Genomic DNA, 13,214 nt, shown 5'->3' with positions numbered 1-13,214 from the left:
ATCCATTTCAGATATCTTCCACTCTTCCCATTGCGGCGCTGCCTCCTATAGCAGCCATCGATTATCTGCTGTGATATGAAAAATGCTCAAGTTCGGGCCTTTCCTCAAGTCTTGCTCTGAAGCCCGGGAGAGTGGAAATGATGACCTTTAGTAATAGATAAATGTTAGTAAAACACTGCTTTCATTAGGAAGCTGGAGCTATTGATCCGTCCTGAGGCCCTGCTGCTGAACATCGTCTTTACTCGAAGCGTCCGCTCGCCTTCCAGCAGCGAACCGAACAGTTAAACTGATGAATGGCCTTTGTGGTAAATGACGCTGCTGAGCGGGCGACAAACACACAAACATTGGACATAAATGTGGGTAAATACACACAGAAAACAAACTGCAGCGTCGTATTGTCAGGCTGTCCTCAGTGGACCAGAACAGCTGCTGGACCGCGAGTCAGTCTGTCAACTCTGCATCACATGCTTTTCTTTTCCTGCTGCTTATTGTGATCCATGTTTACGCTTACTGTTGGGCTCTAGTGGGCAATAATGACTTATTCAACACACCCTCATCACTAAATGACTGAATAGGTCATAAGGGCCAGCGGCTCCAACAATAACATATATCACCAATGGAGAGTAACAGCGACAGACCACTGCAGGGAAGGCATGTTTAGGAAAATATGAGTTAAAATAAATCCGTGACTCTCATGTATGTGACAGCCGTCTCCTGGGTGGGCGATGTATGACCCATCCATCCACCCAAACTTCTTCCAAAGGTGGACTTTCTTGTTCTTTGTACTACGTCACCTGACTTCTTCCTTCGTTATCTCACGCAATAATCTCCTTGATTTTCCTGTGAGGACAAGATTGACTTATTTCAAGTTGTGTACGTAAATTAACTTATGTGATGTTCTTGCATCATGTACATTACGTAGTTTAATGTATCACGCTTGGAGAAAGATGTTGACTGTGATGCAGGAACCCCATTTCCAAGAATGCAGTTATTTAGTGATTGTCACTGAACAATGTGGGGTTTTATGTCATTTTTTATTGAAGAAGTTAAATGAAACTCTGAAACCTTTACCACAGTCATCCCTAACTTCAACATTAAAGTAGTTTCCTGAACATAACAGCAGCTTAACCACAGAGCTGTCGGATCAGAAACAGTCACATTAATCATGTTTGTAATGTTCAGATCAGTTTATTGAAGACTAGCGACGTCTTCCTGATCTTTGGCGTCACCTTTTTCATTGCTGTGTGATTTCCTTCTGTTGTTTCAAAGTTTTGCACTTTGAGCTGCGTTTCACACAAATAAAGTCCAACTCAACCCTAAACTATACTTGAATGAATACATCTGAAGCCAAGCAGACGCTCAGATACTCCGTGTGTGTCTGTGAAACTGATGTCATTTCCAGGAGAGCTGCTCTACGAGAGCAAAACGCCTCTGCAGAGATCAGTAAAGCATCACATTAAGAACAATCACGGGCAGATGGCATCCAAGTAATGGCACAATCTGAGCGACACGATCAGCAGATCAATTGGATCCATTTACAGAAAAGCAGCCGGCTGGTTGATTGAGAAAAGTTGGAAAAGTTAGAGGCACATTTTCACTCATCATGGTTATTGTGTTGGGTCAAAATGAATGAAAGCCAGATTACATCCAGTAATATCAGAATACAATGCCAAACAGTCGCCAGCCACCATAATCAAATGTTGGCGTGCTACGTTTCTGCAAAGGACAGATAACTTCAGTTTGCGTGCGTCATACGTATCTACATCAGCTATCACAGTGATGTAGTTCAGATTACTGGAACGTGTTTATGAGCTGAGTTTGTTGCACTCGAAAGCAGTTTGACAGCCTTTGAAAATGCGTCAAACTCGATTTTATTGGGGACGTCCTGCAGCTCTGAGCACTCTGTTCAAAATGACAGCTGTTGAAAGTGTGTTTGTCTTTCGCCTGTTGTGAATTTCTCCATCAGAGGTTCGAACCGCGACCTTCCACCACAGCTGACGGTCGGAGCCGGTCCACCGTGCCCCACCCTCCTCCATGAGCAGCACCCTCTGCGGCGGCGGGTCAGCTGGGTGGGTCGACCCACTCCAAACAGCCACTGAAGCCAATTACAGCCGGCTGCGACTATAAATAACCAGCACAGCACTTTACTCTGCATTTACATAAAGAGCTATAATGGCTGTGTAATGGTTTAAATATTCATCACGCTTCCTTTTCCCACTGAATTATAAAAAGAAAATTGTCCTTTTGGAAAGCTTGCTGTTTCTGCCGTGGTGACCAACAAGAAACTCTGTGAGGATGATGAGAAAATAAAGTACAATCTTCATCCATGCCTCACATTTCTGCAGAATTTGACATAAAAACATTGAAGAGAAAAACTTTTAATTAAGTTCTATGTAAAGGAGTGCAGAGCATACGGGTGAAATTATTGAATAATAATTGATCACAGGAGACTGAACTTTTAATCTGTTGCTTTCTCTGAATCACTCATTTGGACCAGAGTAGACGACGAACATGAGAAAGTCAAATCATCATCTCATTATTGTTGCATTATTTTTGTTCCCATTGATATTCAGTGAGACGCTCCACCCTTGTTGTTTGCGACTGTGATTATTTACAGTCCTCTCTTTGCACACATATCTGCAGCACGCCCCTCCGTCCTGGAGGAGGGGTCCCTCCTCTGCTGCTGCTCCTGAGGCTTCGACCATTTTTTCCATGTTGAAGGGTTTTTTTAGGGTGGTTCCTTATCCGAGGGTCTAAGGATAGCGTGTATTGTATGCTGTACAGATTGCAAAGCCCCTTGAGGCACATTTGTGATTTGTGATATTGGTTTATATAAATAAATTGACTTGGCCAACGTGACGTATTTCCATTATTTACCCAGAGGTCTGAGTCTGAGGTAGGAGCCCTGCAGAAGGAGCAGCTTTCCCTTTACACTAATGAAGACATCATATCCATATTCAGCAGCTCTCCCCCTCCGTCTTTCTGTGTGTGTGTGTGTGTGTGTGTGTGTGTGTGTGTGTGTGTGTGTGTGTGTTCTTCAGTCCCAGTATCACTCAGCCTTGTGATTCCTTCAGTGCCTGCAGGCATTAGAATCAGAGTCACGTTCCAGCGGACGCTTCGGACAAAACGGTCCTGAGGAGGAGAGTGTGTGTGTGTGTGTGTGTGTGTGTGTGTGTGTGTGTGTGTGTGTGTGTGTGTGTGTGTGTGTGTGTGTGTGTGTGTGTGCGCGCGCTGAAATAGAAAGTGCTACAGTAAAATATCACAGAAGACATTATTGGATTATTACTTCTCAGTGAGTGAAGTAACGCACAGGTAGATTTTAAATCCATGTTGGAAAATTATCGGCTTTGTTTGGGAAATCTTATGAAATTAAAAACCATCTGATGCAAATTATGTCAAATTGATGATGATGATGATGATGATGATGATGATTGGCAGGTAGCAACAAAACATCACTCAGTCCAACCAAAACAAAATTCTGAAACCTCATTAACAGCAAAGCTGAACTGACCAGACTCTGCAGCCTCAGACTGATGCTAAAAGACATTTTGAGGGATCATTAAAATCAAAAGGGTCCATCCTCTGGGGAGCTGGACTGTGGGCAGTAAGTTTGATTCTAATCTGCACAAAGCCTCACAAAAATCATTAAGATTCAATCTCTCAGGGACTCTTGTGGGACAAAACACCAGATCAGGGTTCATCCACCGGAGGCCATGCTGTCTGTGTCGATTTGGTCGATTTTGGCCGGCGGTCGCTGAGATAAGCTGCTGTGGACTGAAGCTTCGGATGTAACCGCTGTCTGACCCCCTAATGGAGAAGAAAAGATCAAAATGAACACAGATGTCCTTTCAGTTGTGTCGTATGCTGTATGTGATACATATTACAAACTATAATGTCTGTTTTCTAGTTTAATTTCAGTATAATCATTAGTCATATTAATGAATTGTGCAAAGACATAGAATATTAAGAAAGAAATGTAATGTGTTCAAGGTTATTATTGAAAACCACAGCAAAAACTGGGAAATATGTGTGAAAATAAAAGAAAAACATCCTCCTCATCATCACCTCATGAAGCTTGATGGAACAGGAACAACTTTCACTCATTTTCACTCATTTCTGTTCTCTTTTCAGGATATTTTGATTCCAGTTTAATTGGTTTTATTTCATTGTGTTTTCTTTTTCATTGTTTTTGTCGTATGTGAAGCACTTTGAGTTGCCCCTGCAGTGCAAAGAGCCATCCAAACAATTCCTCTTCCTCGTTATAGGATCAGCTTCAGCTCCCTGCTGAGCACCACGGACACGTAATATCTCTCTTTAAGAATATTATCGGTGAGATCCGTCTGAACTCATCAATAACTTCTTATTACACTGATTTTACCTTCAGCGGATCTGTGCGCGAGGGGCAGAGCTCGTGTCCAGCTAGTGACACATCCGCCGGCCAATCAGTGACCGGCTCCAGGTCCGCGCTGGCCAATGGCAGCGTCCTGTGGGCGTGTCTGTCCGCTGCGAGGTGCGTTTTGTGAAGTTTGCTAAATGACTGCAGCAAGAAAATACAGTGTCGGAGCGCACCGAGGCTGCCTGTGCCGTCTGTACTGTACCTCCGTGTGTGTGTGTGTGCGTGTGTGCGCGCCGGGCAGGGGCCAGTGTAGCTGCCACTCTCCTGCCATGGAAGAGGGTCCACATCAGTCCGATACGCAGGTTTCTACGTTATTATAACACTGTCACTTCTCCGGTGGGGATTGATTTCTTTCTTCTGTGTGGCGGAAGCGGAGTCCGGATGGGAGCGGATGCGGAGCGCAGCAGCGGCCGCCGGTGCGTCTCCAACTTGACCACCAGCAGACAATGGGAGTAGGTGAGCCGTGCTGCTTCAGCGCCAAGTACTACTACTACTACTACTACTACTGCTCGTCCCTGGGAGACAACTACGAGAGGAAGAGGGAGACGCAGCAGCAGGAGGAGGAGGTGAAGAAGAAGGAGCGGGAGAAGAAGAAAAGGAGGCAGACTTGTTCTACCTGCGGACCTCTCTCTCTGAGCAGCGGCGGCGCCGGGACTCCCGCAACAGCCGCTACGCACGAATCCAGAGCGACGCTCCGGCCGCCTGCGGGATGCGTGTGAGAGAAGAGCTGCGGATCTGACTGAAGCTCTCCTCTGTGTGGGTCTGTTCCGTGAGTGGAATTAGGGAATATAACGCACATGCACAGTTTGCCAGACCTCTGGAGACAGTGAGACGCAGCTTCCTGCAGCCAAAACAGCCGCGATTCTGTTTGCGCCTCTGAAGGAATATGTCTTATTTCCCCTTGAACCGCTGTGGATCGCGCAGACTGGACTTAAGAATAACTGGGTGTAATTGTGTGTCAATTAGCGGCAGCCTGTGAGCGGCTAACCTCCTCTCGAGCCCCCCTCCCCCTCCCCCCCCCCCCCCCGACCAGCGTCCTCCCCGCAGCCTCGCCGGTATCTCTGCTTGCCTCTGTCCGTGGTCCTGAACACAATTTCGGGCTGGATATTTGTGGATTTTCTCTGGCTCCGTGGCGGCGGCGCTGGAGGCGTGAGAGCGGACACAAGCATGATTTCGTGGCCGGTGAGGTCATGAGCATCCCGCGGCGCAGCACCGGCGGCTCCGGGATCTGAAACACGCACAAAAAAAGCGGAACATTTTCGGCTCACCTTGGAGGTCATAAACCGAAACCATAAACCCCCCTCCCCTCTCCTCCTCTTCCTCCTCCTTTTCCACCACTAAAGGATTTTTTTCTGGAGGGGAATTCATCCTCTCAAGAGTGTGACCCCCCCCCTTCAGCAACACCTTCACCCCCCCTCCCCTCCAAACAAAATGAGACTGGCAAAAATGTGCCGACTAAACGCGCTGGGGATCTATTTGTGGGAAACGGTAGTGTTTATCAGGTAAGCAGAGGCATGAAATGGACTTCATGAGTGAAAATAATGATGTGTGTGGAATTTCTATGGGGTTTGATAACACTGAAATTAGCATTTTTATTGCTTTGCTGCCATTTGGGACGTGCGTGGAAATCTGCGCCTTCTTCAGAAGTACTGAAGGGGGAAAGAATCCAGGTGAAATCTTGCCAAAGTTGCCTTTGGGTTGTGTGTGTTACTGCTCATGTGCACGTCAGCCTGCACGTACTAGTGAGTTGAATTAAGTCGCATTGGATCCAGGCAGGGTTGAATGGGGAGCAAACAGCGACCGCTAGTGGGCGGTGTGCGTGTGTGAGGCGCTTCTCCAGGATGTCAACAGGCATGTGGAGAGAAAAGTAGACCGTCAGGGCAGCACATGTTCTGGGATTGAGATGTGGTTCTGATTTATGACTCCTCAAGCTGTGAATAGCCATAACAAATGCACACACACACACACACACACACACACACACACACACGCAGATGTCAGTCAGCGTGCAGAGGCTGAAGGTGACTTTTCATCCAGAAACAGTGAATTCTTTCTCTCTGAATGTCTCCGCCTCTGGCTTCTGCTGCCTTTCTGTCCTGGTCTCATTCATTTCATTTGTCTCGTTCCTCTCACCGGTTCGATAAGACAGTCAGTTGTTTGAGGTCTGGGCTGTAATTTCTTCTTTCATTACAAGCAATCCATTAATTGATTAACAGCGATTCATTCTGCTGCTGCTGCACATCAAGCGGACTCTAAAGAGCATCAGGAAGAAAAAGGGGTTTCTGTACTTTCTGCATTCAGAGGTGCTGTTTTTCTGTTGCCACATACTCATATTTTGAGGTCGTTCTTTTGCCAGCAGCTACAGCCGGCCATATTTTTGCATATTTTCCTCTCTTTTTCCTCCCTGGTAAACCCACGTTGAGGTCATCTTCAGTTCCCCTCCCTGCTGGAAGCAACATTTACTCATCCCTGCTGCCTCCAAAGTTGCCTATTCATCAAGGCCCTCTTACACGCAGAACGTCCTAGCAACCAAATCCTGGTGTTGATGTCACAGCAGGAGGCGGGACATATGACAACACAGCTGTGCAATTGGACGCTCGAGGGGGACGTTGCCTGCAACACGTTGCAGCCATCATGTTGTTGGTGACAGATGAAAACGTGGCTGTTGGTGCTTGTGAAGTGACTCCTGTCAAGCAGATTTGCTGGTTTTGTGCTGATAGTAAAATTCATAAAGCGTGGATGAGTCCGTGATTGGTGATTGTGGCGCTTGTTAAAGCTGCAGCTGGTCACATCCAGCGTGGCCAGAGGGGGCTGAGGGGCACGTTCTGGAAGCCAGCAGTCCGTCTACAACAGCAACCACTGTATATGTCTGGGTATATTTCCAAAAGTATTAGAGATGTACATTTAGCTGTGAATAAGAGTAGAATGATATGCTTGTATTTCCATTTCCAAAGCCACATCTTAGCTTGAGCATAATCCTTGTTGCAGTGGTGGTGATGTTACACTTGTGCTGGTTCTCCCATGATGCCACTGTGCTCCACAGCCACTTTGAGCAGCTACACGTGTCACTAACCTGCAGCCGTGAATGTGGATTGTGATGTCAGGCCATCGTATTTGTACACCTGGCTATGTTTCCTCACTTCTGAGCTACACTGCCGCCTACTGGGTCGTAAGATGTGCGGCGTTTATTCTGCCAAGGTTTAAACCCTAATTTGCATTTTCCGCACCGTGCATCGTGCCGTGTGCTCTGTACATGAGCTGGTCAGCAGAGGAGGAGCTGGATTCAGGAGGTGTTTGGCTTCAGGCCACTATGGGACGCCTAATGCATCATCAACAAGGTGAAAGCATTTAATAAGAGTGAAAAGGTGTCAGATGTCACTGCCCTTTACGGGCTTTGAATTGCTCTCCTGGGATCAGGAATAGAAGCAGCAGGTTTGGGGTTTGTTGAGTGTCGCAGGATGAATTAATCATTTTATTAAGTCACTATTTTCATCCTAACGTCTGTTTCTGCATCATGATTAACATGCAGTCAGGAAACAAACATTCAGATCCTTAAAGTCGATCCAGTAAATCCAGTAAAAATCCAGTAAAAATACTGCACTCTCAATATCAACATGTACTTAGTTACTGGAGTACAAGTACCGTTCAGAGTGTTATACTACAATATATATTTTATAATTGGATTCTTATTACTGATGCATTCACGAGTCAGCAGCATTTTAATGCTGAAACAGGTTGATTTTACATGAAATTGTGTTGGTAGTCATGGGGGGTACATGGGAAGAACTCCTTCATTAATCCTCTGATTAGAACTATATTACACACACACCAACACACACCCTGAAAGCCATCCATGCACTCGATGTTGAGAGATGTCAGTGATTGGTCCCTGCAGCACACCACCCTGGTGCTGAACTGGCACCTCTCCAGCTTCCCGACCACGTCCGTATCGACTGGTCCACGCTGGACTCCAACAGGCCACCCCCACCCCACCCCCCCCCCACCCCCGCGCCAAGTCCTAATGGACTGAGCTACTGCTGCTCCAGGATGTTGTTTAAAATAACCCTGATGACGTCATTACGGCTCTCGGCTCTGAGACTTCACATGTTTTGACAGAAGTTCTGTGTTAAAACTGAGTGTGCAGACTTTGAAAGATATACATTTTTCCCAGGTTGACAGGATGTGATAAAAGATGCTATTGAGGTGCATGATGGGAGTTTTAGGAGCTGGCACGCCGACAGTCACAATACCTCGAGGTCTGCTGCATCAATTCTTTTTTTAATCTGTCCCCAGTTTCCCAAACTTTCTGAAGGTACAACAGGAAATGGATGACTTCCAGTAAAGCTTTAATGCGGGTTGAGATTGGTTTATAGACAGATTTCAGATGGATGAACACAGAAAAGAAAGTAGTGCAGTCGGTGTAATGGAGGAATAAAGAAGCCAAAAACTGAAATAGTACCAGGAACTTGTACTTAGTGTTCAACATTGTTAATATGAAGAAACTCACATAAATCAGTCATTGTGCCTGCGTTGGATTTAACTGGCTGGCGAGTGAGAAAGCCACGAAGACTCTAATTTTTTAGAAAAGATCATTTTTTGCTTGTTTTCCAAACAAACTGTGAATGAGCCTGTTTACCTCCCCCCGCCCATCTCTTCCAGTTGACAGCGAATGCATATGTATGCAAATATCTCCCAGTATGATTTGGTGTGTGTTTGGGTGCTGCTCTGCATTCCAACCTGCAGGCACCCTGCACGTTTCGCTTTATTGCATCACGTGTGGATATTATTTCCCCGCTCGGCCTCGGAGGTATTTCATTATGTGAACTATCAAAGGCGTTTTTCTACCTGCTGCAGAGACTCCCTTATTTCCATTGAGCGAGGCCACCGTTTACAGTTGGGACGGCTGGCAGGAGCGGTGGAGTTGGTGGGGGCGGCCGCGGGAGTTTTGCATTCAGCACACACTGTTTAGTTAATGAACCAGAGTCGGGATATTGCCGTCTCAGCTTCTCAGGCCTGGACTCTGCAGTTCGCTGCTTAATTGATATCTCTTTCCCCTCCATCCCGACCCAGACCCCCCACGCCTCATTCCACATTCAGCCTTATTACTAAACATTGATTAGCCCGTCAATGGCCGGGGCCAGACCTGATGAATACACATTTAATGCTCGTACATATCTCTCCGCTCTCTCTCCATCCCCGCTCTTAGTATTCATCAAAGAAGCAGGAGAGGAGAGCTGAGAATTTCCATTCAGATTGGACCTGCAGGAAATTTCTATCAACAAAAGCTTTAATCTTGCATTCGGGTTTAAATCTGTGAATTTTGTCAAGACAAATGAAAGAAAGTGCAAATGAAGGTGAGATAATTTCCCTTGTTGCACATCTCGGTTTCTATTTACTGGAGGTTTTTTTAATCAAGCGCTAGAACTTTTTGACAAAGGAACCGTATTACAAAGATTTCATTTTCACTTTTTCTGCCGTCACATTACTCGACGAGTCGAAGGGACAAAGAGCTCCAGCTTCTCCACACGCGTTCAAACCTGAATGAGAATATGAGCAAAAATGTAAATCATCCACAGAGACCCATAAAGGTCTGTCATGTTGCAAGTGTGTGTTCACACTCCTCTGTGATGGATGTGGGTCTGTCATTTAGTCTCACACTCAGCTGCTGAATCTCTTCAGAAAATGTGTGCACTTTTTAGAAATGAGCCGTCAACATCTTCACAAAGACAGAAGACGGATTTGTGCACCAACACTTGATTATACAAAGTTCTCCCAACAAGATCATTTGTTTCTGAAGAAAACTGTGATTATCTCAGCCTAGCAGTGTGTTTTTTACTGAAATAAAGTCATGTGATATAGATTAATGACATGTTCATCAGTTCAGTGCATCAGTGATTGAAGTGAAGCAAAAAGTCTGATCTGTCTTTCTGCACCAACCCTCAGAGAATCAACAAGACCCCTTGTTGATTTTCACTAATCAGAATTCAGTATTAGGATTGCTGTTAAATTACTGCTAATTAAGAGCGACCACTTCCTGTTTCTCCTGTTGCTTCACATTAAAAGCTCAGGGCAGAACCACATGAAGGGTTTCAATCCATTGTGTTTGTCACTCATGAAATGTTGGTCGATAGCATGTGCATCAGTTTTTGCTCTCAGTCCAGTTGTGCATGCTTTTTAGGAGCAGTGAACAAAGAAGTCATTTAGGACACAGTGATGGTTAGCTATACAGGTGCTGCAGCTCGACGGCTAACAAGCTGCCTGATGAGCTCAGAACTCCAGTATGGTTGACGCAGGCGAAGCTGCAGTAGACAAACCACAATACTCATCACACAGCCACAGGTGCAGACTGGACGTGGTGAACATGGCGGGTTCCTGCGGCCTCCTGCACATCGTCCACTTTTATCGACCGCTGAGACGGAAAGGATTGAGACAGCGAGTCAGCGTTGCATTTAGAGAATGCTAACGTGCAATCCATGACCATCAGGGAAAGCAGTCAGTCAGTCAAAGTGACGGACAGACCTTTGAGAAGCTGTTGGCTCTGCCGTGTTGCTGCTCTACCACGCAGGAGGTTGTTGTTGGAACAGCAGATTTTCTGAGGTTTGCATGGGGAGCTTTGGGGGAGGCCGTCCTCTGCAACGTGTGTTTTCCTGGATGTTTCATTATGGGTGTCCGTGTGTGTTCGAGCCTTCAGCTGTGTGTTTCAGGAAAAAGGTTTATGCTAAAACTGGAGCATATGTACAGTTTGCCACAAATTCCTCTCCAGGGAAATTTGAATTCACTGATTTAGATACAATTATGGGCTGAATTTATTATCTCGCGGTTGTGCAGGAGCGGAAAAAGAGAAGTGCTGGCTCTTCTGTTCACATCCTGTTTCTTTCTGAAAGAATCTGGCGTTGGAGGTGATTTGCGGCGACGCTCTGCGCGTTTTTACGGCTGCACTGCGACGTACAAAGCATCTCCGGGTTTGGAGAGCTCGGCTCCTCTGCAGGAAAAAAGCGGCGTCCCTCTTCTTTCTGATCAGGCGCTTCGCTCGTTCCGCCTCCGCCTCCTCGTGATAACGCAGATTGATTGCCTCTCTCATTTCCGGGTGCTTGCACAGATCGTTTCTATGCACACAAGCATCTAACAGCTCACAGTATGCAAACGATTCATCTTCACCCAGCCCAAATGTGCAGAGAGTGACCTTTTCCTCTATGGATTTCTATATTCAATAAAACTGTTTATTCTCTCAAGTGGAAATAGCGAGCAGTCCATATAAACACCTAATCTAAACATTTCACCTCTGGGCTGAAATATGGATGCTGCTTTCACAGATCTTTATGTGCAACACCATCACGTTCAGGTGGGAATGTATGCACAATCTATAAGGATGATTTAATCTATAATTTCGATCCACTGGGTGAATATTCAGTGGTGCCTGCAGCCGTTTACCTGTCTGCTGCCTGAAGGTAACCTTGAGCTGGCCTTGAAAACGCAGCTGCACGTGGGGATCGCTCCACAGCGCCATTCAGGACACACACACACACACACACACACACACACACACACACGCACACACACGCCGTCATCACATCACAGGGTAACTCAATCCGACTCCACCAGTTCTTGAAACAAATTAATGTTGAAATTTGGCGATTCAGAGAAGGTCATTTGCCTGCTTTCTTAAATTATTTTAAGTAAAGAAGCCCTGGATGTCAGGCGCTGTTGAGTCTCGATATTAAATAAAAGTCCTTATCCTGAACCGGCAGGACTGAAATTGGGACAGGACTGACTTTTTCAGAGAACAGAGTGACTTAGAAAAGGCTGAATGTCCTGGCAGCGTGTTCATTAAAGAAAAGGTTAGCCTGCACGTAGACAGTCAGGAAAAACAGAGCTGTGACTTAATAGAACGTCATGTTACCTTGAGTGATATTTCACTCGGGTGTAACATTTCTAGTCGTGGCATTCATTAGCTGTGTAAGTGTTGTGACTCAGTGTTGCCTGTCATCAGTATTTACAGTCACGTCTCAAGCAGATTCTAACTTCGACCTAGAACTTGGAGCGTACAGAACACAAGCGGGTCTCTGTTCTGCTTGTTTTTGTGAAGTGCAAGGTCAAACTCGAAGCGCAAAATGAGAAGAAAAAAAGTCTCTGGGGCTTTTTTTCACGGGGGAATATGGAGCGCTGTCGCTGCTTTCATGTCATCTCAGAGTTATTCGAAGTACCAAAGCTGCACACTTGAGACTTGGACTTGAGTCAGACTCGAGTCACGAAACAAGACTTGGCACAGACTTGACTCTTTTGATCACAAAAAAGAAAGAAATATTTTTATTATAGCAGACGGGCAGCAGATAATTTACCAGTTGTGCTCTTCGGTTCCTCTGTGATATGAAACTTCTAATGTTCCTCAATGAGGAATGCAAAACCTCAACTGTGTGCTCGACTCTGTTCACGAGGTTATTTATCCAGAATTACTGCATACAGATATCCAGGATTTTAAGACGGTTTTCTAAGCAGCCGTAAGACCAGAAAAAGACAGACGAGAGAGTCGTCATTAAGAAGTGACACTTTACAAACGTGAGATCTGACTCTCCTCCATAAAACCTGGTTCGACTCCATCCTGTCCAGTTTGAGCAGGTAAACTGAAGTCAAGGTGACAGGTGGGCCTTGCACGGGCACACACCTGAGGTTTTACATCCTGACAGGACTCAGCTATGTTTAAAGACTGACTGACTATGCACTGCAACATCCCAAATCCAACAAATTAACCTCAGCAGGTGATCAACAGTTGATCTTTCTAAGTGGCTGATTTTGGAGATATGGCTGAAATCAACATAGA

The 13,214-nt window shown here is 45.8% G+C and overlaps 1 protein-coding gene across 2 annotated transcripts in view; it reads left to right on the top strand.

Annotated features, from left to right (window-relative positions):
- Window positions 1–4,544: 4,544 nt before the first annotated feature.
- The window catches only part of glra1 (glycine receptor, alpha 1), a 97,340-nt gene continuing 88,670 nt past the window's right edge, over window positions 4,545–13,214 (top strand). The window contains exon 1 of one of the 2 annotated variants that reach the window (XM_070961929.1): window positions 4,545–5,898. In XM_070961929.1, coding sequence (XP_070818030.1) covers window positions 5,828–5,898 — 71 coding nt within the window. In that variant the 5' untranslated portion in view covers window positions 4,545–5,827. The remainder of the gene's footprint in view (window positions 5,899–13,214) is intronic. The other variant, XM_070961932.1, reaches the window with a different exon arrangement.

The sequence above is a fragment of the Chaetodon trifascialis genome, chromosome 5 (assembly GCF_039877785.1).
Source record: "Chaetodon trifascialis isolate fChaTrf1 chromosome 5, fChaTrf1.hap1, whole genome shotgun sequence".
In the NCBI taxonomy this organism is placed as follows: domain Eukaryota; kingdom Metazoa; phylum Chordata; class Actinopteri; order Chaetodontiformes; family Chaetodontidae; genus Chaetodon; species Chaetodon trifascialis.
Note: the sequence above shows the minus strand (reverse complement) of the source record. Positions and strands in the feature narration are given on the sequence as shown.